Below are 22,697 nucleotides of genomic sequence, written 5' to 3'. Positions count from 1 at the left end.
ATGACTGTCACATGATTAATTATTGCTATTAGTTTTTTAAATGGTTACAAGTAAATAGTTATATTAACTCATTCACTCCCAGCCATTTTCACAGAAGCAATCCCGTTCGCTCCCGGCTGTTTTACTGGATTTTGACTGATTTTGCAAGGCCCACAGAATATTGTGTTCAATTGCTATAAAAGCATGGGACCTATCAAAAGAAAGATTAAAGTCTCTTTCATCAGGAAAAAAAAAAGTATGTTTCTATCTGTTTCCGTTTTGCAGCAATTAGCATTAGAAGAGAGCTAAGTTTCATCAGTTTTCACAAATCTATTTAAAATTGTAACTAATTTAGCTTTTTTCTAGATGGCCCTGGTTGATCTCCTTTGCTCTGCTGCCACCTGCTGGCCGTTTGTGTAATAACTACCATTTCTGCAACCGTTCTTTGCAGTTGAGAGGCTGCATCAAAGCCTTCTGTATGCTCTAGCATAAAAAAAACAAAAACAAAAAAAAACGTATAAATACGTCTTTGGGACACTTAGAACATAAAAAAACGTATTTACACGTTATTGGGAGCAAATGAGTTAAGATGAAAACAAGTACACATTTGTTTTCTCTCAAAAAATATATTTAGATCATATTTCTTTTTCTTTCTTTCTTTTTTTTTCTTTTTTTTTAAATGGCGGTATTTAAAGTGACACCGTTTCTATTTTTAGACACCGCGGGATACCTTATTACCGTGTTACCGTCCAACCCTATTATGATATCATTATGTTCTCTTTACATCTAAACTCTGTTTTTTAACTTGAACTAGAAAATCAGTTAGTGCTCTGTATTTTTACAAGAGAATAAAACGCCATCTTTTGTTGTTTTTTTTTTTGTACACTATAGTGCAAGGAAATTGTGTTAGATGCGTAGCATTATCATAGAAAATCCAAATTACAAAATGCAAAGAATGACCGCTTGAATTCTTATTTTCTTGAAGAATCCCCTCAATAAATCAAACTTTGAAGCCATGCTCCGCCCACATTTGGTAAAAAATCTTGGCAATATATCATCACCCATTTGTCACGGATACCTGGTTCCGATTCGGATTCACTTGGGCATATTCCATAGTTAGTTGGAGTTCATCGAACCTTCAAATTTGCTCAAATATGACCGTTTCATACCAAAACTAAGGACGTCCACTTCAGTTTCGGTGTCCTCAAAACTGTGCGTCCTGTTATGACTTGTCCACATCAGTCAAGATGATTTTGGGGTTCATGTTTATTTTTTTTATGCTTTCCATGAAACAATTGGTGAGTTTTCAGGCATGTAGAGCTCCTCTTTAGGACAATGCTTTTGTCGAAAGAATAGTTCCACTTTCCAAGCACAAATAATAATAAATAAAGCTTAAAGTATACCACTGATTGTCACACCCATGTAAGTGGGGTGAAATTCGCTCTCTGCATTTGACCCATCCACTGAGGGAGCGGCGAGCAGCAGCATTTTGAATGTATCCCACAACGCAGCCATTTTATGAGTGGCTGTCAACTGAAAATGACATCACAGTTGCTCAGGGATCAGGTAACGACCAATCATGAGTTACCCGTTTTTTGGGGGGCGGTTTGATCGTGTAACATTATGAGTGGGATCAGAAAAGTGTTTGCATATGGAAACTGTCTAGTGGCATTTAATAGGTATTACACTCTTTAAAAAAAAAATAAACATCTAAATTGCTCTGTAGCCTTGGCTGCTGCTGTTGCAAAAAAAAAAAAAAAAAGCCTGTCGGTCCTCCTGACTGTGTGAAAGTGATAAATAATTGTAGCAGATACGCCAGTATGGCCAGCGTCCATTAAATTAGGCCCCAGATAATTTGGCCAAGCCCCCTTTTGACAGGGCAATTTAATAAAATATGAACAAACTCTTCCTCACTAATAATTTATCATCCACCTCGCCTCCCCGTTTGCTTAAAGTTGATTACCCCAGCAGTTAATAGGGTCGCGCCCAGATGCCAAATTTCTGATAATGCAATCACAACCTCGTTGGAGGGAAGGAAAAAGGTGATGACATCGTTTTCTGTTCAAGAGTAAGACACATTTGCTCGGGCCTCTCTTATTCGGGAGGCTCGGATTTGATGAGTTAAGTGTCGACAGCAGCAGGTGTGGCTGTTTTTTTTCCCCTCTATTTTACACCATCTTGTCACAAGGTTTTAGCAAAGGTGTAAAGATGTCAGCAAATGTCAAGTTTAAAGAGTCACACTTTTTTAAAAATTACTTTTTTAAGAGTTGTAGTATGTTGTAGCTAATCTGATTAAAAGTTCAAAATGTCCAATTTAAAGGCGCAGTCTGCCCGTTTCACTTAGGAAAATGCACTTTTTAAATACAGGATTTAAACAAACATACTACTTCTCAATTTACAGATCTGGGCTTTTCTTAACGTGTGGGGGTGATTTTGTCCGAACCCCCCACACTCCCAGCCTGTATTTTGCCATTTTGTGTTTGTTTTGTAAACAGCGGGACGTTTCTGTGGAAAGACAGTGTTTACACCCCTCCAGCCAATCGCAGAGCGCGGGGGGTGGCATGTCGTTTTCTTATTGTCCTTCGTATCCTTTGGTTTATTGTTGTTGTTGTTGTTTTCTTCTTCTCCTTTTCAGGCCAGGTTTAATGAAGTCCTGTACTTATTGGAAAATTGTTTTGGTTGTCTTATTTATGTTGCACACTGCCTGAAATAAATGAAACAATATCAAAGTTATTATTTATTTATTTATTTTATTTTATTTGTAAATAATGAAGGCCCTCATTCTCCTCGTTGGTTAATTCATTTTGCTGACGGATGCATTCAATTCGGCTTGGTTTGGTGATACTCTTTTGAAGTGGAAAACTGACTGTACCAAACCATACTGATTTTATATTTGTCTCTTCTTGTTACCAGTCAATGGTGAGCCACTTACTTTCTCCTAAACAAACTCATGCTTACCCTTTACTTCACTTCTAGGCACCTCTGTCTGAGCAGACGGCCGCTGCATCGCAGAGGCTTCATTGTGAGCGTTCAGAGGAGAAGACGCTTCACTACATCTCTCCTGTCAGGAGGCAGCAGGTGGGTCGACGTCGACACAAATTTCTCTTTTAGCCAGTTAGAGCGGCGCGTGTGCGAGGCGCTTACGCGCCCGCACTTCCCGAAAATTACCTCGCTCGCGTCAGATCAAAGCCACCGAAGTGACACGAAAGCAGCGGTGTGTTGAGAGCCATGTGATTCATTAGACCCTTCCTCTGCCAACCTTTCTGTCCTGGAAACACTCACACACACGCACACCTCCTTCTGTGATCCGGCCCGGCGTGTGCTGCTGGTTTCACGCATGCCTTGGGCCCAGGCACTGGCTGATTTACCGCTTCAGCGGGACATTATGAACACCAAGACAAGCTTTTGATCTTCTCGCGATTCATACTCTTTAAGTTTGGCAGGTTTCTAGATGGCCTCACTCGCACAACTAAAGCTGGCCTGAAGAGACGTTGTTTGATTTCTACCACTGTCCTCATTAGAGCTTTCAGCGGGAGGTCCTCTGTTCTTCTTCTTTATACATGTAATGCAATTATTTTGCACGAAATACTTTAATAGTATTGATGCCATCCAACGTGCTTTCCTCAGTTTGTTTGCGTCGGGACACACTCACACATTATAGAACATTGTTTGCACCTAATTATCGTTAAGTTGCTGATTTATATCCTGTCTGCTTGAACATAACTGGTGCTGCAATCTAATGTTGACAATGTTGTTTTTAAACTGAATAATGTCGTGGATGTGATACTAATCTAGAAACTTAAATCAATGTACGTGCCTTGTGATTTCTGCTTTCCCACTTGACTTATTATTGATATAGATGTGCTTTATTGAATTCTACATGTACCTTGTTGTTTAACAGTCAAAAAGATTAGGTTGCTTCTTGGATAACCTTTATTTAACTCATTCACTCCCAGCCATTTTCACAGAAGCAGTCCCATCGCTCCCGGCTGTTTTTCTGGATTTTGACTGATTTTGCAAGGCCCACAGAATACTGTGTTCAATTGCTATAAAAGCATGGAACCTACCAAAAGAAAGATTAAAGTCTCTTCTTTCATCAGGAAAAAAATTGTTTCAATCTGTTTCCGTTTTGCAGCAATTAGCATTAGAAGAGAGCTAAGTTTCATCAGTTTTCACAAATCTATTTAAAATTGTAAGTAATTGAGCTTTTTTCCCAACATGGCCCTGCTTGATCTCCTTTGCTCTGGTGCCACCTGCTGGCCGTTTGTGTAATAACTACCATTTCTGCAACCGTTCTTTGCAGTTGAGAGGCTGCATAAAAGCCTTCTGTATGCTCTAGCATTAAAAAAATAAAAAATAAAAAATGTATAAATATGTCTTTGGGACACGTAGAACATTAAAAAAAACGTATTTATACGTTATTGGGAGTAAATGAGTTAACCAGGATAGTCCCCTTGAGATTTAAAAACCTCTTTTTCAAGGGAGTCCTGGCCAAGAGGCAGCAAAACAGTTTACATTACAGTTACAAATAAAAGTTTCACTTACAATCACATACAAATGATAAAAAAAAAACAGTTGCAAATCAATGAGGCCGTCTCAAGTGCTCTTAATCTGGATCTAAAATCGTTCCGTTAGTTTCCAGTCCTTTTTGCAACATGTTCCATGCAAAAGGGGCAGAGAAAACAAAAGGCTTTTTCCCCAGCTCAGTGCGGGCAAATGGAACAGAGGGCAACAAAAGATCATTATTAAAATAAAACGATTTAATTTTACCTAGAAACAGTTGTACAATATTTCCATTCTTTCCAACAGGGAAAAAGTATATGTAAAATGAATGTAAAACTGTGACAAATGATCAGAACATGGTATAACATTGTTAAATTTGTATCAAAACGTCAACATTTTAGTTGGTAATCATGTTTTTTTTTTTTTTTCTTCGCTGACCACTTGGCTTAAGCATACTGAAACTGTGTATCTGTGTCAACAGTAGTGTTTGTGTACAACATTTGTGTTCTCCGTGCAACTTGAACAAAGTTGTGCTTTGAGTGCTCCAGATGCACACCAGACATGCCTCTGAAATCGTAAATAAGCCCATTGATAACCGTGACCTCTCTCGCTGAGAGATGTGGAGGAAAGGTGAAGGGAGGCGAGAAGATGTCTTATGAAATGTTTCTTCTAGGGGCCCCCATAACAGCTAGTTTTTATACACACTCAGAATAGAGGCAGTTTTTAAATGGTGTTTTTGACAACTTGCTCTCCTCAGCATCCTCTGCGTGTGTTGCACTTCCATGTTTGCAGAGACATTAGCAGGTGCAATGCACCGGGTCAGGTTGTGGCCGCCAACCAGCTGCACAACTGATGTAGACCATGTCTGTGCTTTTTTATCTTCTTCTCCTCTTCGGAATGCCTTGGCCTTTTTTTTTTTTGTGCCGAAAATATCTGGACAAGACAGAAAGTATTCAGAAAATCCAAATTCTGTTGTAGTATATCATCGGTACAATGAGGCCGATAATTATTCATTTATCTCCAGGAGCGTCACCATTACCGTTTATCAAGTAGGGTGATAACCAATATTTCAAAATAAAAAAAAAATATATATATATATATATATATATATATACAAACTCCAACACTTTGTTTAAATGCATGTTTATTAAATATTTTTTTTCCAGATTTGCAATAACTTAGTTATTTCCTTTTTTTTTTTTTTTTTTTACCTCAAGACAATGGACGTCTTTGTTGAAAAAAAAAAGTAGTAGGAGCCCCCAGGCTCAGCCTGACTTAGAAGGTTAAACGAAAACTTGAACAAATAACATCTGAAAGTAAATAAAATGTAATCGCACATCCACTACACTAGGTGGCAGTGACACTGTCATTGAGCGTGCCAAAGGAGTAGTTGCTCCTCTGCAGAGGTCTACTTATAATAATTTTATAGACAAATAATGCTATTTATAATCGTGGTGGACAGATTTGGAGGGGGATATTTTGTTCTTCCTCGTGGAGTGTAACAAAAAACAATTGAGAAGCACTGCTTTAAGTTTAAACAAAAAGTGAAAAGAGTTTTTAGGCTCAGCAGCCTCTCAGAAAGTTAACTGAAAATTACCAAAAAAAAAAAAAAGTTCCAATAGGTTCAACTAGTTGAACATCTATGAGCCTACGGATTTAATAAAAAAAAAAAAAAAAAAAAATGCCAATGCACATATGTGCCAAAATGCCGAATATTGGTGCCAATAATCAGCCGATAATCGTCTAGCCATTATCATTGGTACCGTACATAGCAGCTTGCTCTTTCTGGTATACAGTTTTTAACAAACTTTTTAGATATGCTTCTATTATGATAATTATACAGAGATACCCTTCTCAGAAACAGGTGGATTCTGAACATTCAATTCATCGACTAATCAGTTATAATGCCTGTTACTAGTGCTCGCACTTAAACTTTTTTCCCGCCCTAAAAACGGTGACTTTAACTACCAGTGCTTATTATGCTTCTAGAAATTTCTCATGATAGCACACATTGAGAATGTTTTCATTTTTAACTTCATCATTGGCCTTTTCTGGTTGAACTGGAATTCCCCTTCTGGCCATTCGGTTTCGCCCCGCGACGTCCGCGCGGGGTCGGGCCAACTGGCACGCCTCGCATCAAGAATATGCAGATCAACCTGCTAATTAGTTGCGCGCAGCCATTAAGGCTGAGTTAAAGCACACATGTTCCGCACCCGAGCAGACGCCGCGGCGGAACGAAGCGCACCGGGTCACCGGAGTCGGCCGTAGCCGTCGCGCGCATTCCCACACACATACGCCTCCGGAGCGGAGTGCGTTTGAATGCGCAAGTAAAGATGAACAACTGCAGTGTTTGGTTTTAGAAACAGCCATCAGAACTCGAATTAATGATCTGCCATCTTATCTAACACTCTTTCCTCTTTGCACTTCACACCCACTCCAGCTCAAGGACTGCTGTGCGTTTAGGCGCCCTGCATTTTTTAGCCCGCCATCTGGTCAGGCCTCCTGGGCTCCACAGGGCGCCTCCCATCGTCTCCTATTCATATTCCACGAGCATATTGTTCCCACTGTTTTTTTTCCACTGTGCTCCTTTATTTATTTTTATATTAGAGGAGAGGCTGGCGAGCAAACTGCACCCCCTCACCACCCAACCCCGCTCCCCGCTAATCGGTTGTCCTATCAAGTGTAACCTGGAGGCCCCTAGTAGAGCAATTAGAGCGACCTCCCTGCCCACCTCTTGTAATGAAGCCCAGCACATTCTGGAATCTATAGCCCCTTTAGTCTTCCCTAATGGGACATCATTATTGTCAAAGAAACAATGTAAATGGAAATGAACATACTCATTAGCCAGTCGCAGAGAGAAACCTTTGCCGTTCTTTCACGCACGCACACGAGCTGAACTTTTCTCCCTTCAGCTTATGCAGCCTGCTGCCCCAGCATGCTTTTATTCCTATGGTAGCCTGCTTGTTTTCGTGAGCATCTGTGTGTACCAAAGTCAGCAAAGCGTGTTTTTTTTTTTTTGTCAAGGTGAGGAGGGAATGGGATTATTCATTTTTTTTCTGTTGGCATTCACTCAGTATCTACAGTACAGATGTTAATTGTTGCATTGTTGCGCGATTATGCTCTCATCTTAGCGCCTTTCTCTCTCTCTCTGCTTACATCTCCCAGGGTGCACCTGTGCAACGATCCCGCTCTCTGTCCCCAGCTGGCAGTGCGGAGATTTATCGTGGAGGAAGAAGAGGCGCACAACAAAGAATTCAAGACCTTGAGGACTTGCTCCAGTCAAAGGTAAAATAGCTCATGTGGATGAAAACATATAACTACATTTTGTGTACAAGTGGGAGCTCTTAAAAGATGGCCGACAGGTTGTTCAATTCGAAACAAATACTTTTTTTTTTTTTTTTTTTTAAATAGAAAATAAGCCAAAAAAAGTTGCAAAAAATAGTGTGGAAAAAAAAGTGTAATTGCACATCCACTACAGTAGGTGGCAGTGATGCTCTCATTCTGTGTTCAAGGAATAATTAGCTTCTCTGTAGACAACAACAATTTCATAGACAAATGATACTATTTATAGTCGGATCAGAGTTGGGCGGGGCGTAAGAAAAAATAATTGAGGCAGTACATATAAATGGCTCCCGCATCCAATATGGCTGATGTGTTATCAAAGGGGACGTTATGAACGATCGATCACTTTTTCATTGTTTGTATCCAAATATTTGGGTATTCGGAGTGCCTACCAACCTATTCAGTGTCAATTTACTAACCAAGTCTTTTGTTAACTGCCTTTTCTTGAAAATGGTGCTGCATATGGGGAAAATATTCCAGTGGCTTTGGGTGAACGCCATTAATTTGCAGTCTGGACACGGAGGGCTGAACCTCTCCTTCTCTGGAGGGAGCCGCTGAGTCTCCAGTAATCACTAGAGTGGTCAGAAAAGTCGCTTTATAGCAGAAAAGTGAAAGGCAACCAATTCACTATGTAAAAGTTACATTAATTCCATTCAAGTTACATAATAACTATGCACGAGCCAAACTGTTCAAGCTGGCCATAAGTGAGAATAATAGATGTCATAAATGTGGTACTTCTGATGGGGCTCTGTTTAGTCTACAAAATGAAAGAACTTTGATTTAGGTTTAGATATGGGATGTTTAGTAGGGCAGAATGTTAATATTTGGTTTGTTTGTTTAAAATTGGAAGTCAACCAAGACACACTACCATTTTGGTACCTCCCAATAAAAACGTGTCATTGGCTATTGTCAGTAAGTGACTTTGACTTTTGTAAAGTCTATTGGCATATAACGGGGTCCAGTACAAAACCTCAGATGGAGACTCTTGACTATGTGGCCGGTGGCTCACTTACCGCATGTTTGATTACAGCTATCAGTTGCTGGAAGGTGCGAATCTCCGCGGCTCCGTAACTGTCACCGTCTCAAAAGATTCAATTGCAATTCCTCCGTGACCTCCAGCAAAAGTGTTGTCGACACATGCACGCTCGGAGTGTGTGTAGGCAGTCAAGCAGCAGGAGGGAAAGACAAGTCTGGTAAAAAAAAAAAAGTGAAAATTGTCTGTGCTCCTAAGAACAAATAAGCTTTATTGGTCCTTTCACCTCTACTTTTTCTATCATCTGTTCTTCATCCCCACTGCTGACTTTTTCTGAGAGTTAAAATTTAGGAAAAAATCACCACCACACATTAATAGAAGTCCAGAGGTGTAGATTGAGAAGGAGTTCATGGGTATACATCCTGTATTTATATAGTGCATTTTAAGGGTTCCAAGCCATTATAAATACATTGTACAGTGGAACCTTTTAAGGTAAATTCCACGACCCTGAAGTTGAACAATTTTTTATTCAAGCAACATTTTCTATAGAATTTTTTTTTCTTTAGAGTTTGAGGCTATTAGAATGTCCAATCCGAAGAAGGATGTTCATCCATTTTGGCCTTATACCACCCTCTGCTGTAGACTGTATTTGAATTCAAACTGCCTTCGAGCTCGCATTGCGAACGCCACAAGACCAAACACAAAATCAGATGTGCTGTGACATTCAGTCGTCGGTATAAGATTTAAATATATATGTAAAAATTACGAGAGATTTTTTTTTTTTTTTTTTTTTTAAACACCAGATATAAACGTCATTGCAAAGTTACTAAAAGTGGATTCTAAAATTGTATTTTTCAATTGCTTGTATACAAAAGTTGGGTCTCTGGATCCCTGGCCAACTATGAAATGTGAAATTAAACAAGGATGTAAAGCTTTCTTTGTCAGAAAATGTGTCTGAGGACGAGCCATTCTGAATTTTGCAAATTGTCCTAACAGTAGATCTGATTTACGTAATATCATCCCCAAACCGAGTTTTTCCGTCCTCACCCCCCGTGAAAATTTGCCCCACTTGAATTGTGTTCAACGTTTGAGGTTCCACTCAACATTGATCAAAGCGTGACACATTTTCCTTACTAAAACACCCAAGGATGAATTTTTACATCGATGGAGCATAATTTTCAATCGCTTTAGTTAACCTAAGACATACCCTGGAGCGGTTCTCCGCTTCACCTCTCTTTATCCTTTCCGTCTTTTGGCTTGACCGGCGAGCAAGTGATTAAGCAGAGGTCATCTCCCTTCCGAACACAATCCCAAGAACGTATTAGACATCATTTTCTTGTCAGATCTGAAGTGTCTGACTTAATATCACTGGCAGGCACCAAGGCGGACAGTGATGCTCGGCTTGGATTCAGACGACACGCATGACTGTCTTAGTTAATGGTGCCATTTACGTATCTGCTGCTTGAGGAGCGAATTCGTGAAGGAATGCACAATGGGGGGAAAAAAACCTGACAACTCAAATGTGGGACTGTCAGACTGACTGAATTTATTAATGGTTTGAGTGCATATGGGTAGAGACTACATGTATAAATGTATTCGTTGGACTGGGACTCCTCAATGAAAAGTTAAGCCTTCAAATTTCTTCAAGATGAGATCTAAAACAGTGTATTTTATAGCATCTATAATTCACCCCTAAATATTTATATTTAAATGATATAAAAGTAAGCATTCCAACAACATTTATATTTAAAATTCATTTTAATTTGAGTGTGTTAGTTAAACATTAGTTTTGAACTAAAGTGCCTGGAAATAGAAAAAAAAATTAAACTGTAAAGGAAACAAAAGAGCAGAGAGTTTTCTTTTGAAATAATCTTTTTTTTTTTTTACTGACATAATTGGGATGTAAACAATCTGTTTTTTTTAATAATTTGTTATAAAAAGAATTGAAAAAATATAATCTAAACTGATTTTTTTTTATTAGGATAAGCAATTCGGACAATGAATGAATGACAAAATAATTTTAAATATTAAAAAAAAAAATATGACTAAGTTATATGACCTATTTAAAACAAATTGGCAACATCAATCAGATCCAATTGATCTGAAATATGTCCTTTTATCCGGATTAGCTTCCCTTTTATTTTCTTCCCCCCGTGCCATGACAGCAGCAATCGCACGTAAACATTCAAATCGACTTCTGTCTTTGTAACGAATGGGATAAGGGGGAAGTGACGTATGGCAGCCAGCACATTTCTGTTGTTCCGGCCATTCTCTTCAAAGTTGCTTCGTGCCAGTGAAAGTGATGACAAAGGGTGTACCATTCAACGAGCTATGATACAGTGTTTCATCAGGAGAGTTATGGAAATATTTTTTGAATGTTGAAAAGTTCCTAAGTGTTGCTTTAATTTAAAAAAAAATGAAAGGAAGAAAACATTGCAAAAAAAATATGGATCTAAAAAAAAATCTATTTTATTAACGGTTAAATAACTTTTTCTTCATTGTCTTAATTTACTCACCACTTGTCTTCCTCACTCAAATAAATCCCTCAAAATATCTGCTGGTTAAATTACAAGTGTTTGAAAAAATAATTCAATAGTAGTGCTTAATCCATTTCCAGTTGAGATAAACAAACAAAAAAAAGGTCAGCACACCCCAGTTTTTTCGGACTAGTTCTCTCACCTTTAATGCGACATATAACCTGTACAACTCAATTGGAGGAGAAAAGAAATAAAAGAGAGGGGTAAAAAAACAAAAACAAAACATTTGTTTGCCGAAGTGTGCGCTGTGCACACCTTAAAACCTTATTAATGGGGTTGTAGCTGTGTTGAGAATTTACCACTCACATTCAAACTCAAGTTTAATCTGAGTCAACAAACAACTGCTACCGTTTAAAGTGCCACTGATTAATCCCAAACACAAGTTCAGCTGTTCTATTGTGGTTTTGCTGTCATTGAAAACACTTTTAAATGATTTTCTGTCATTTTTATATTTTATCACAAAAACTTGGCATTCGGAACGGGTTGTTTAGACTTTCGGTATTCATTGCAGAAAAGCATCCGGCAACCGGGTCCGCCTGTTGAGGCCCTCTGGCCTAGATCTCCTGTTAAGCAATGTGCCCTCCATCAAATTGCCGTAAAGTGACCTTGCCTCCAGCGTCTTGCACCCTAGGCCACATCTTCAAAAGTTGCTCTTTTCCGACAGAGTGCCTTTCAAATTGGGATCGCCTGGCTGTTCCGTTGACATGTTGACCTTGGCAACAAACAACAATCCTCATTGTTTTCACTTTCAAGCAAACAGTGGCCTGTTGCCGTGTAATTATTTTTCAGCTTGAGAAACGTCCACCACATGGGCTGCGTATCGATCTGTGGGCAAGGGGCTGTGGCCTGATAACCGAGTCGGGCCGCCCATGGGAAGTGCTATAAGAAGCCTGGGAATCCATGATGTGGCTAATGCCCTGTCGCTTGTTCTGTCCTCCCGTGCGTCATCCTCCCCATCGGTCGCCGCGCCGCCAGTTAGCATCACTGCCCCGGCCCCGGACCCTTTCATTAGCGCCTTGTTTTTGAGAGGTTGCGGCCTGCTTGAAGGGGCAGAGCATGTCTTGCAGATGTCCTCTGTGAATAATCCACGCTAGGGAAAATCCATACTTGTCATTGGCAGCCTCTGTTTGCGCGCGCGTGTGTGTGTGCGCGCGCACTTGCTGTCCGGTACATGTTTGTGTGGGCTCTCTCTGTTCTCTTTGTCCTTGTTAATAATAACAGGGCTGAGGGCTCGCATTTCCCTCTCTGCAGGGCAGCCGTGTCATATCAGCAGTAAACAAGCTCCTTCCCTTCAGAAAGACAACTCTCCCAAGCCCTGGCCACTCGAGCAGAAACCTACCCCACCCCCGCCCCCGTGCGCCCCTCAAACCCACCGCCCTCACACCCTCTTCCTTTCACTTTCCCTTTTGCTGCACTCGCTTTCTTCTCCTTCTAATTTCTCTGTTTTCACCAGCGCTCCTTTCACTCGAAGCCCCCCGGTTCGTCCTGTCCGCCGAAAGTGTTTTCTCGCTCGCCCTCACTGTTAAGGTCAGAGCGATGGGGAGGAGGCGGGAAGGGTCCTCTCCTGACAAGAAAAATCCATATGTTGTCTTCTCTTACTCCTCCTTTTTAAATCAGGAGTCCGATCTGGCTGTGTTTTAATAGCTGTCAACCGTAGGGCTAACAACGCAACCTGCTGTGCGCTCACCAAGGGACGCCGCCGAAGTCCAACACTGTGCTCCTGGTTGACTTTCAAGTTGGTCTGATTAAAAAAAAAAAGAAAAAAAAAATGAAAACATTTAATTCAATGGTGCTGACACGAGTTCTCAATTCAGTCTCGCTACATAGAATTGATGACAAACAAAGCACCTTCAGCAGCTTTAACTTTTCATTAAATGTTTATTTCTTCCAGACTGAGGAGAACGAAGAACTGAGAAAGGCTCACGATAGAAGACGCGAACGACTTCTTTTCGTACAGAAGAACTACAAGGCCGTCAAAGACCAGCTTAAAGCGGTGGAGAAAGCGAATGATACGTACGTACATTTGTTTTAAAGTTTGATTCATTAAATTATGAATGTTATGATAATCCTTTGTACAGGACCTTGGGGATACTGACAAAAACTGACAAACCAAACAAAGTTCACACTAGAGGGTGACACGGGAGTGGAATTTCATGGGGTATATGCCACGGAAGAGGCAGGACTGTTTTTTTGCACATCAATTTGTTTCCGGTCCAGGTTGCGACCGCGCAACGCAGGGACACAAAGTCGGAAGCACAAGTATGGTGACGTAACCCACCACGTCGCAAACCGAACCCGAAACAAATTGATGTGCAAAAACGGTCCCGCCTCTTCCGTGGCATATAGCCCATTCCAATCATTTCCAAACTTTTTCCGCCATTAACTCATTCACCCCCAGCCATTTTCACAGAAGCAATCGCCTTCACTCCCGGCTGTTTTACTGGATTTTGACTGATTTTACAAGGCCCACAGAATATTGTGCTCTATTGCTATAAAAACATGGAACCTACCCAAAGAAAGATTTCAGTCTCTTCTTTCATCGGGAGTCCTACTGTAAGTATATATCTACCTGTTTTCATTTTGCAGAAATTAGCATTAGAATATAGCTAAGTTTCATCATTATTCACAAATCTATTTAGAATTGTGAGTAATTGAGGGTTTTTTCACCATGTGCCTGGTTGATCTCCTTTGCTCTGCTGCCACCTGCTCGTCATTTGTGTAATAACTATCATCAAACATTCTTTGCAGTTGAGAGGCTGCTCTAGCATAAAAAAAAAAAAGAAAACCATATAAATACGTCTTTGGGACACTTAAAAATAGAACATATTTATACGTTTTTGGGAGCAAATAAGTTATAGTTGGGGAAAAGTGTACGTAGAACAGTTGAACTTTATTTCGTGTTAATCAGAGATACTTTAAATGGTGGCAAGTGTGTGCTGACTCCCATTTAACAAGAATTTGAACGTGATTTGTTATTTCTAAACATAGGCACATACACAGTTATAACAAGGTGTGCACACTTGTGCAACTACATCTCAGTTGTTTATTTTGTCTTCACCTCTCTGAGAAGTTTTTCCATTTTTATACAGAGTTTTACAGGTTATACCGTACTAAAAAACCTAAAATATGAAGAATGATTTTTGTCGACTTTTAAGTCCACTTGTGTCGGAAGCACCGCAAGGCAACAACGCTGAAGTGTTTCGCAAATACGCCTTACGAACCTCTCCTCTCCACATGGATTTTGACATGGCCAGAGTACAGGATTCGAGATAAGGTGTGCACAAATTCCTCGCTCTCCTTCAGAAAAGCTCGCCAATTTTAATCCAACTCAATTTGAGGCGTTTTGTGCCAAGTGCGTACTCCGCCGTCTCTCCTACCTCGGCGTTCATTAGGATGTGAGAGCCAGAGGCTGGAGGTGTCTACGCCTGCAGGGTGCAAGGTGCGGAGGAAACAGAGAGAGGGCCACTTCCTGCTAACTTCAACAGGAAACCACAGGATTCTTTTTTTTTTTTTTTTTTTTTTTTTTTTTTTTTTTTTTTAACAAAGTGTCAAAATATCATTAATAAGTGGGTATTGTTATCCCCATTCATTCACTAAGGCTGTATAAAAATGCATGTACGAGTGCACATGGGTGGCGGCTGAATGGGAGCTAAGTGCGGACCCCCGTCAGCTGTTTTCTCTCCGGGTTAATTAAAGAAAACAGCGGTGCAACGTGAGCCCGTGAGAAAGCGCGGCAAGCGTGCTGAGCGCCCCGGCTCACGTCAGCTCAGCGCGGTGAGAACAAAAGGCGGGCAGAGGCAACACCGCTTTGGCCACGCGTTTTTCACAAGGCCATTAAGTAATTGTATCACGGTAAATGTTGCAAACTCTTGAAATGTGGAGGCAACCCGGTCTTCTAATAACACAATTATTGAAGTGCTATCTTTAAGGAAGTGAGAATGGCATTTTATGTTATTTGAGAATGCTAAAGCTAAAAACAATGCTAACGGCTAAAATCAAGCTTGTTTATCCACTGACTACAGAAGCCCAGTGATGGAAAAAATACACTTTTTTTTGGGGGGGGGGTAATCAGCAAAAAACCCAAAATCAATCACCGATTCGATCAGAAGATGGAGCAATATATGTATTTAAACAACATTTCTCTTTACAGTCGACTGCTGACATTTGCGGGGGATAGGATAGAACGGGGATGGGCAATCTCGGTCCTCGAGTCCTGCAGGTTTTGGATGTTTCCCTTCTCCAACACAGCTGAGATATGATCAGCTCATCAGCAAGCTCTGCACAAGCCTGATAACGATCCCTTTGATTGGAATCAGCGTGTGTTGGAAGAGGGAAACCTCCAAAACCTGCAGTACTCCGGCCCCCGAGGACCGAGATTGCCCACCCTTGGAAGAAAACCCAAAACAAACGTATATTTGACACCAATTGAAATGCATTGGGGAAAAAAAATAAACCCCAAAAATTATACCAAAAAAGCCCCACTGATAAGCATTGAATATAACATGTAATGTTTTATTTCACGGATTCAGTCAATGATGTAATTGATCAATCGGGCAAATAAAATGCTAAATATCGGACGATCCTGTTCCAGCCAATCATATCTGTGTAAAGTCTAATTCATTTTATGACCAGATTTACCTGAAGAAGAGGCACATTCATTGTTAAAGTAAGGCTGGACAACTCAAATTCATCACAATTATTATTATTATTATTATTTATTTATTTATTTTATTTTATTTTATTTATTTATTTATTTTTAGTACCGTAGTTAAGTGCTTACTGTAAGTATAGAGGAGCTAGCGTCAGCATTGCCGCCTTATCAATTTGGTCGCTATATTTAGCTTACTTTTCAAAACACCCTAGCAACTATTTTTCAAAAAAAGTATGAGCTAATTTAGACTCATTTTCATTTTGTTTTTCCGTATGACAAGAGGGCATCCCGGTGAAAGGCAAAATCATGAAGTCAGTCTCACCAAAGTTGCAAAAGTGGTGATTTAACGACATGTAGGAAACTTTTCACCAAATCAGTTTGTAATCAAAACAAAGTTGATGATATATTAAAACTTGAGGTCATCATTGTGAACGTTGTAAAACTGTGAAATAGTCAAGTTTTCCATTCATGTTGCTGAGTGACATCCATCACCAATGAGAGAACCAATCCGGCCCAACATTGACGAACCAGCCAATCATAAAGCAGGCATGAAATTTGTTATCTCATTAGCATGCAGACATTGTGCTGCCCGTCAGTCCCGGTGAAGCCTCCCTGCCATTCAACATTACCGACATATTCTTACAAAACGGCGTGGTCGAGAGCGGGGAAAAGCCTACTTCCTGTTTATATTAGAGATGGGAAAAAGTTTTTTAATCATACTGGGTGTGATGCGGGGGGGGGGGTGCGCGCAAATAAAATTAAAGGTTATTAAAGCATCCGTACTCTGATCAAAGCTGCGCCCATAAACAGATTTCCCCTGAATCAGAGCAATTAGCCGTAGCGGCGTGGAAAAGTTCTCTTCGTTTCCCCCTGCTTAATAATGGAAACTCGGATACCGTAGGGGGGAAGCACTGAGGCCTGAAGACGATAGCTCTCTCATGGCTCAGTGTTCAACAGCTTTTAGGAGCACTCTAAACAAATTAAAATGTATAAAGCTTTACTGTGACTTAATAAAGCATCTTGCGTTTCTTTCGAACGCACCTAAATCTCACGCTGAGGGAATTGAAATCACTGTTCAGGCCAGATTCACTGTGACTATACAATGAGATTATTTGCTAAGTGGGGCCATACATGACACACACTAAATTAAAAGTTCAAGGGATCCAAATTACGTATGCTATAACTGGCACATTAGCTGTATTAAATGAAAACGTTCACCATTCCCACAGTAGCCGACAAGGGCCCAATTTAACTAGCATGAGCGTAGCATGGCAGCATTTCCATGGCCAACAATGACCGATGTCCACCATCTCGGTGACCGTCTTGACTTAAAGTGGAATTTGAAACAATGTTAGGGGTGTGCATTGCCTAGTACCTGACGATTCGATTCCTATCACGATTCGTAGGTCACGATTCGATACCGATTAATCCCGTTACGAATTTATAAGACGAATGTTGTGATGTTTTTTACTCAAATTTAGAAAATACTAATCAGTAAACTTGTACAAGTAGGACTGTAAGATTTGTATAAAAATGTATTATTTATTTATCTTAAAACTGTGAGCCACTGTATTTAACAAACAGGTTGTAATCTGGTTATTTTGGTTGAACAGCATTGAAATAAAATATTAAGGCTTAATGTTACATTAATATAACTTTCTTCCATGCTTAAAGGGATACTTTACTTATTTAGCCATTTTTGGCAGTCAAACATTAATATTTTGCCTATAATAAATTTGCTATTTTCATCATTTTTCATGTACAATTAGTACCTTTTAAAAACACATTTTGCAACTTGCTGTCGACTGAAAATGACATCACAAGGGCTCAGGTAACCAATCACAGCTCAGCTTGTGAATGTCACGTGACCAAACCTAGAACACAGGTGAGCTGTGATTGGTTACCTGAGCGCTTGTGATGTCATTTTCAGTCGACAGCAAGTTGCAAAATGTGTTTTTAAAGGTACTAATTGTACGTAAAAAAATAATGAAAATATCAAATTAATTATAGACAAAATATTAACTTTTTATTGCTATAAGCTAAATAAGTGAAGTATCCCTTTAAGGTGTAAACACTAACCCTAAGTAAGATTTTTTGTTGAATATTCTTCCATCAATATGGATGTTTAAAAATCGATTCAGCTGCTTATTGAATCGATTCGAGAATTGCGCGATGTAATATCGATTTTTTTTTTTTTTAACACCCCTATTAAGCATCGTGGATGCTGGAGCAACTTCACAATTGAAAATAATTATGTAAATAATCAATTGCCCGGTCAGACTGTCACCATCATAAAACTTGAATAACTGTACATGCCATTTTTATTTTATTTTTTTACAATAACTGTCACACAACCGTTAACAGCGTAAAATATACAAACCATTAACCTAAGAATCGACATGTTTAGTAAATGGCCAATTGCTGGCTATCAGATTTCCAATATAGTTGCATTTCAATAAGTTTGAATCAACATGGAAACAGTATATTTCAGTAGTTCATTAAAGAAAAATACAAATAAAACTATCGCTATTGATTGACAGGAATGTTTTCTAATTTTCTTTTCTCTTTTTTTTTTTTTTTTTTTAGATCAATTTGATTATTAGCGCTTACAGCTAACGATAACTTTGAATTCCCCATCTCAAGACTCTCTAGTTGCCACTTGACCCTTCTTTTGAAATCGTGTTTCAAAAAGCCAAAGAAAAAGCTAACCACACGCTGAGAGGTCTTTGACCTTTTCCCTGAGCTTGACCTCTTGTGACAAACGCTGAAGTCTTGCATGACAATTGAAATTTCCAGACCCCAGTGTCCACTTTCAGCACTTGTACCGGCATCGATTAGGTGGGAACGAGAAAGCCGAGTGCGCGCGTTTGTGGTCGGAGAGTTGCTTGCGAGGGCACGAAAATCCCGTTCTCCTTTCCGATCTGCAAATTCCACCCTAAAAGCCATTTTAGTTTGCAAATGAAAGGCTAATTGGAATTGAATACTTCAGGCAGCTGAAGACTGATTGGGGAACCGTGTGTGCTCGTTTGTGTCAGTTCAGCGTTGGAGCCAGCTACTGAAAGACAAAACACAAAGTGTCATTAAGTATTTATAAGTGAGGTGTACATTTGAAAACCCTTGTTTGCATGCGTGCACGAACGCCATTATTTAAATGTTCAAAGGCGCACAGGGAATGCTGCGTTACGTGGCGGTGCAAGGCGGCGAACAAATGCATGGGTGGCTACATGAATTGCCACTAAAATGTGAAAGTCGAGGCTGCTCATTTGAATACGGCGAAACCGGGCAGGATAACGAAAACAGAGTGCGACGAAGGGCCTCGTTTACCCCCTTGCGAATTGGCCAAAGGCGGCGAGGAAATGTGCGATACCGGCCATTATCCCTATAGTGTAATGCTCGCTTTTCATATGTATATTCTCCGCGTTCCATAAGCCTTGCTCTATGTATAATGCAACAAATTAACGGAGACAGTTTGCCATTGCACCTACAGGAAGTAAAAAGTAGACGATATGGCACTTCCTCTCTTTTAATAACTGTGTAATAGCTTCTGCTCTTCTGGGAAGACAGTTTAATGCAATCCATTCCACAAATGTGGATAACTTCCGAATTGTTTTAATATATATATAAAAAAAAGGACTAATGTCACTCTATAGGCAGTAATTTAAAGAAGATACTAATTTCTAACATTCTCATGGATCGGGAATGTATCAACTATTTTAAACTTATTCCTTAAGCGATGACATTTTTTGTGTATCATGTTTGACTTTTGAGGTATAGTTTCTGGGGGAAGAAAAACGGTTGGACTCCAAATCAGAGTTATTATAGTTTGGAATTTTTTTTATTTTAGTTAGTTTTGATTTGGTTTTGAGTTTTGTTTTTTTTAAATGTATTTAGTTTTAATTAGTTTTCAGGGTGGTACTGTGAATTTTGATTAGTTTCAGTTGTTTAATAAATGTTTCGTTTCAGTTTAGCTTTACTTAGTTTCAGTATTATTTTCAGGTTTTTTTTTTTTTTTAAATGTGTATTACTTGTGCACAATATTTTAAAAAACACCACGGGAGCGACGTCATCTCAAGGTGCTTTTCTATTGGCTGCTGCACACTTCTGCGTGACACACTTTCAAACGTCCTTATTCCGGTTAGTAACAAAATAAATCTATTTAACTCATTTGCTCTCAATAACATGTAAACACGTTTTGTTTTTTTTATGTTTTAAGTGTCCCAAAGACGTATTTATACCTGTTTTTTTTTTTGTTTGTTTTTTTTAATGCTAGTGCATACAGAAGGCTTTGATGCAGCCTCTCAACTGCAAAAAACGGTTGCAGAAATGGTAGTTATTACACAAACGGCCAGCAGGTGGCAGCAGAGCAAAGGAGATCAACCAGGGCCGTGTAGAAAAAAAGTTAAATTACTAAGAATTTTAAATAGATTTATGAAAACTGATGAAACTTAGCTCTCTTCTAATGCTAATTGCTGCAAAACGGAAACAGAAACATACTTTTTCTTCCTGATGAAAGAAGAGACTTTAATCTTTCTTTTGATAGGTTCCATGCTTTTCTAGCAGTAGAACACAATTTTCTGTGGGCCTTGCAAAATCAGTCAAAATCCAGTAAAACAGACGGGAGCGAACAGGATTGCTTCTGTGAAAATGGCTGGGAGTGAAAGAGTTAAAATCACATTTAAAATCATCCTCGTCGTCTCAGCCTAAGACTAAAACGAAGGACGTTTTTGCTCTAATTATAGTTAGTTTTGGTAAACATAAAATGTAGTTTGAGATAGTTTTCGTTTTTTAAACGGCATTTTTGATTTTATTTTATTTTACCGAAATTGTTTTTTTAATTTTCGTTTTAGTTTTTTTGTTAGTTTTAGTTAACTAAAATAACCTTGCTCCAAATGAGGTCTATAACTATTGGACCATCATTTTTTAATGCTCAACTGTAATGAATCCCAAATGTCTTCATTGGAATTAAATAAATGGTGTATATACAGGACTTAAAATTCCAGGGAGGAACTTAGGGGTGTATCCCATAATCGATTGATTACTTGATAAGTGTCTTTCGACTTCAGGCCACATGGGAGGATGCCGCGCGCCGAGCCCTGGCAGCTACGACAAGAGAACAGCGATGCCGTGTGGAACGAACTTGCCTACTTCAAAAACCTCACCCGGAAACTCACTCTTGAAAAGTAAGTCACTTTCTAAGTACTTGACACACTTTTCTGTCTTATCTGCACCACCTGACACATTTACAAATTTTTTTTTTTTTTTTTTTTTTTTTCACTGTGACCTTCCCAACTTCACAGCATCCCCTCAGTCCGTCACATCATTACCCAGCAGCGGGGGTCAGAGTAAAATCATTAGACTCTCCTCATTTGTTAAATTGGCCACCCAAATATTCACACATGAAAGTGCAGCGGATACAAATGACGTGGTCTCACCGAGGGTGTTTTCACACCTATAGTTCACTTTATCCGCTACGAATCAGTTGATGAACCTTGGAAAATTGTGAATGTGATTTTCTTTTTGAACAACTAAAAAAAAAATGCCATCCAAACACGAATGCATCACAACGAACCAGCAGATTGCTCTTCAACTCGGTTCAGCCACCCACACGGATGATCCAGTTGAATTATAACGGGTTTTTTTCTTCTCTTTCGACCACAATTGGTAATATCGGATGGCTCTAAAATATTAGCCTTAGTAATTATTTCGTCTATTTATTTATTTTTGGTAGGGTTTATACCAAAATACTTACCTAATCATGACTTTACTACTGTGTTATGTTCTGTTTGTTATATATGACAACACAACACTCCGGCATGTGTTCATTTGGGTTACATCTCCATTTTCCGCTGTATGAACAGAACTCAGACATAAACAGAATACCCCAAGTACAGTGTCATATTTTGAAAAAGTGAAGATCATTGTCTATTGTTGTTGTCTATTATGAAACAATTTTTATTTTTTTTTGCAATTACAAGATGGTCATCTCGTACAGTAAACCATTTTGTGAGATTATAAAGTGTGCCAAGCAAAATGATTTCACTTGTTTCCACTTCCACTTTGATGGACTGGATGTACTGGTTTCTATGGATCTCACTCTGCCTCATCGATCCTTCCTTCCTTCCTCTCTTTAGTTTTTCCTCTGGTCTATTGAGATCTCGTTAATTTGTTGGAATTTGGAGGCTTCTGAGGTTGGCGTAAGACCTTGTTTTTGTAACCATGGGGAAGGCAGGAAGTGTTTGGTCCGTGCTGGATTTCACTTTGATTCATCCTTCTTTTCTTTTGATCTTTTCTGACCTTTTCTCTGGTCTCCTGACCATTTGAACCTCACGACTCTGGCGAGACTCTGAAGTATCTGGTTAAGGTGAAGGGTAATGGGATTTTTATAAGGCTTTAGGTGAATTAATGAGTATAAATTTATATATATTTTTCACGCAAACGCACGCACACACGCGCACGCAAACGCACGCACGCATACACAGGAAAAAAAAAAAAAAGATTTCACTTGTTTAATACAATGAATAGGGGTGTGCCAAAAATTCGATTCATAAAAGAATCGAGATTCTCATTTATGAATCGAATCGAATAGATATTAATATCCAAAAATCAATTTTATTTAAATTAGAAATGAAGAAGAAGAAGGGGAAAAGGCAGTTGTAGCCCACATGCTGTTTTTGTCGAAAAGGGCACTTAGAATACAAAATTAAAAAATGTT

General features: G+C 39.3%; 1 protein-coding gene across 1 annotated transcript in view; it reads left to right on the top strand.

Annotated features, from left to right (window-relative positions):
- The window catches only part of cntln (centlein, centrosomal protein), a 127,676-nt gene that overhangs the window by 23,524 nt on the left and 81,455 nt on the right, over positions 1 to 22,697 (top strand). The window contains exons 9-12 of the mRNA XM_077523623.1: positions 2,956 to 3,057; positions 7,648 to 7,767; positions 13,226 to 13,347; positions 21,049 to 21,165. Of these exons, the coding sequence (XP_077379749.1) occupies positions 2,956 to 3,057; positions 7,648 to 7,767; positions 13,226 to 13,347; positions 21,049 to 21,165 (461 nt within the window). The remainder of the gene's footprint in view (positions 1 to 2,955; positions 3,058 to 7,647; positions 7,768 to 13,225; positions 13,348 to 21,048; positions 21,166 to 22,697) is intronic.

Source organism: Festucalex cinctus, chromosome 6 (assembly GCF_051991245.1).
Source record: "Festucalex cinctus isolate MCC-2025b chromosome 6, RoL_Fcin_1.0, whole genome shotgun sequence".
NCBI lineage: Eukaryota > Metazoa > Chordata > Actinopteri > Syngnathiformes > Syngnathidae > Festucalex > Festucalex cinctus.
Note: the sequence above shows the minus strand (reverse complement) of the source record. Positions and strands in the feature narration are given on the sequence as shown.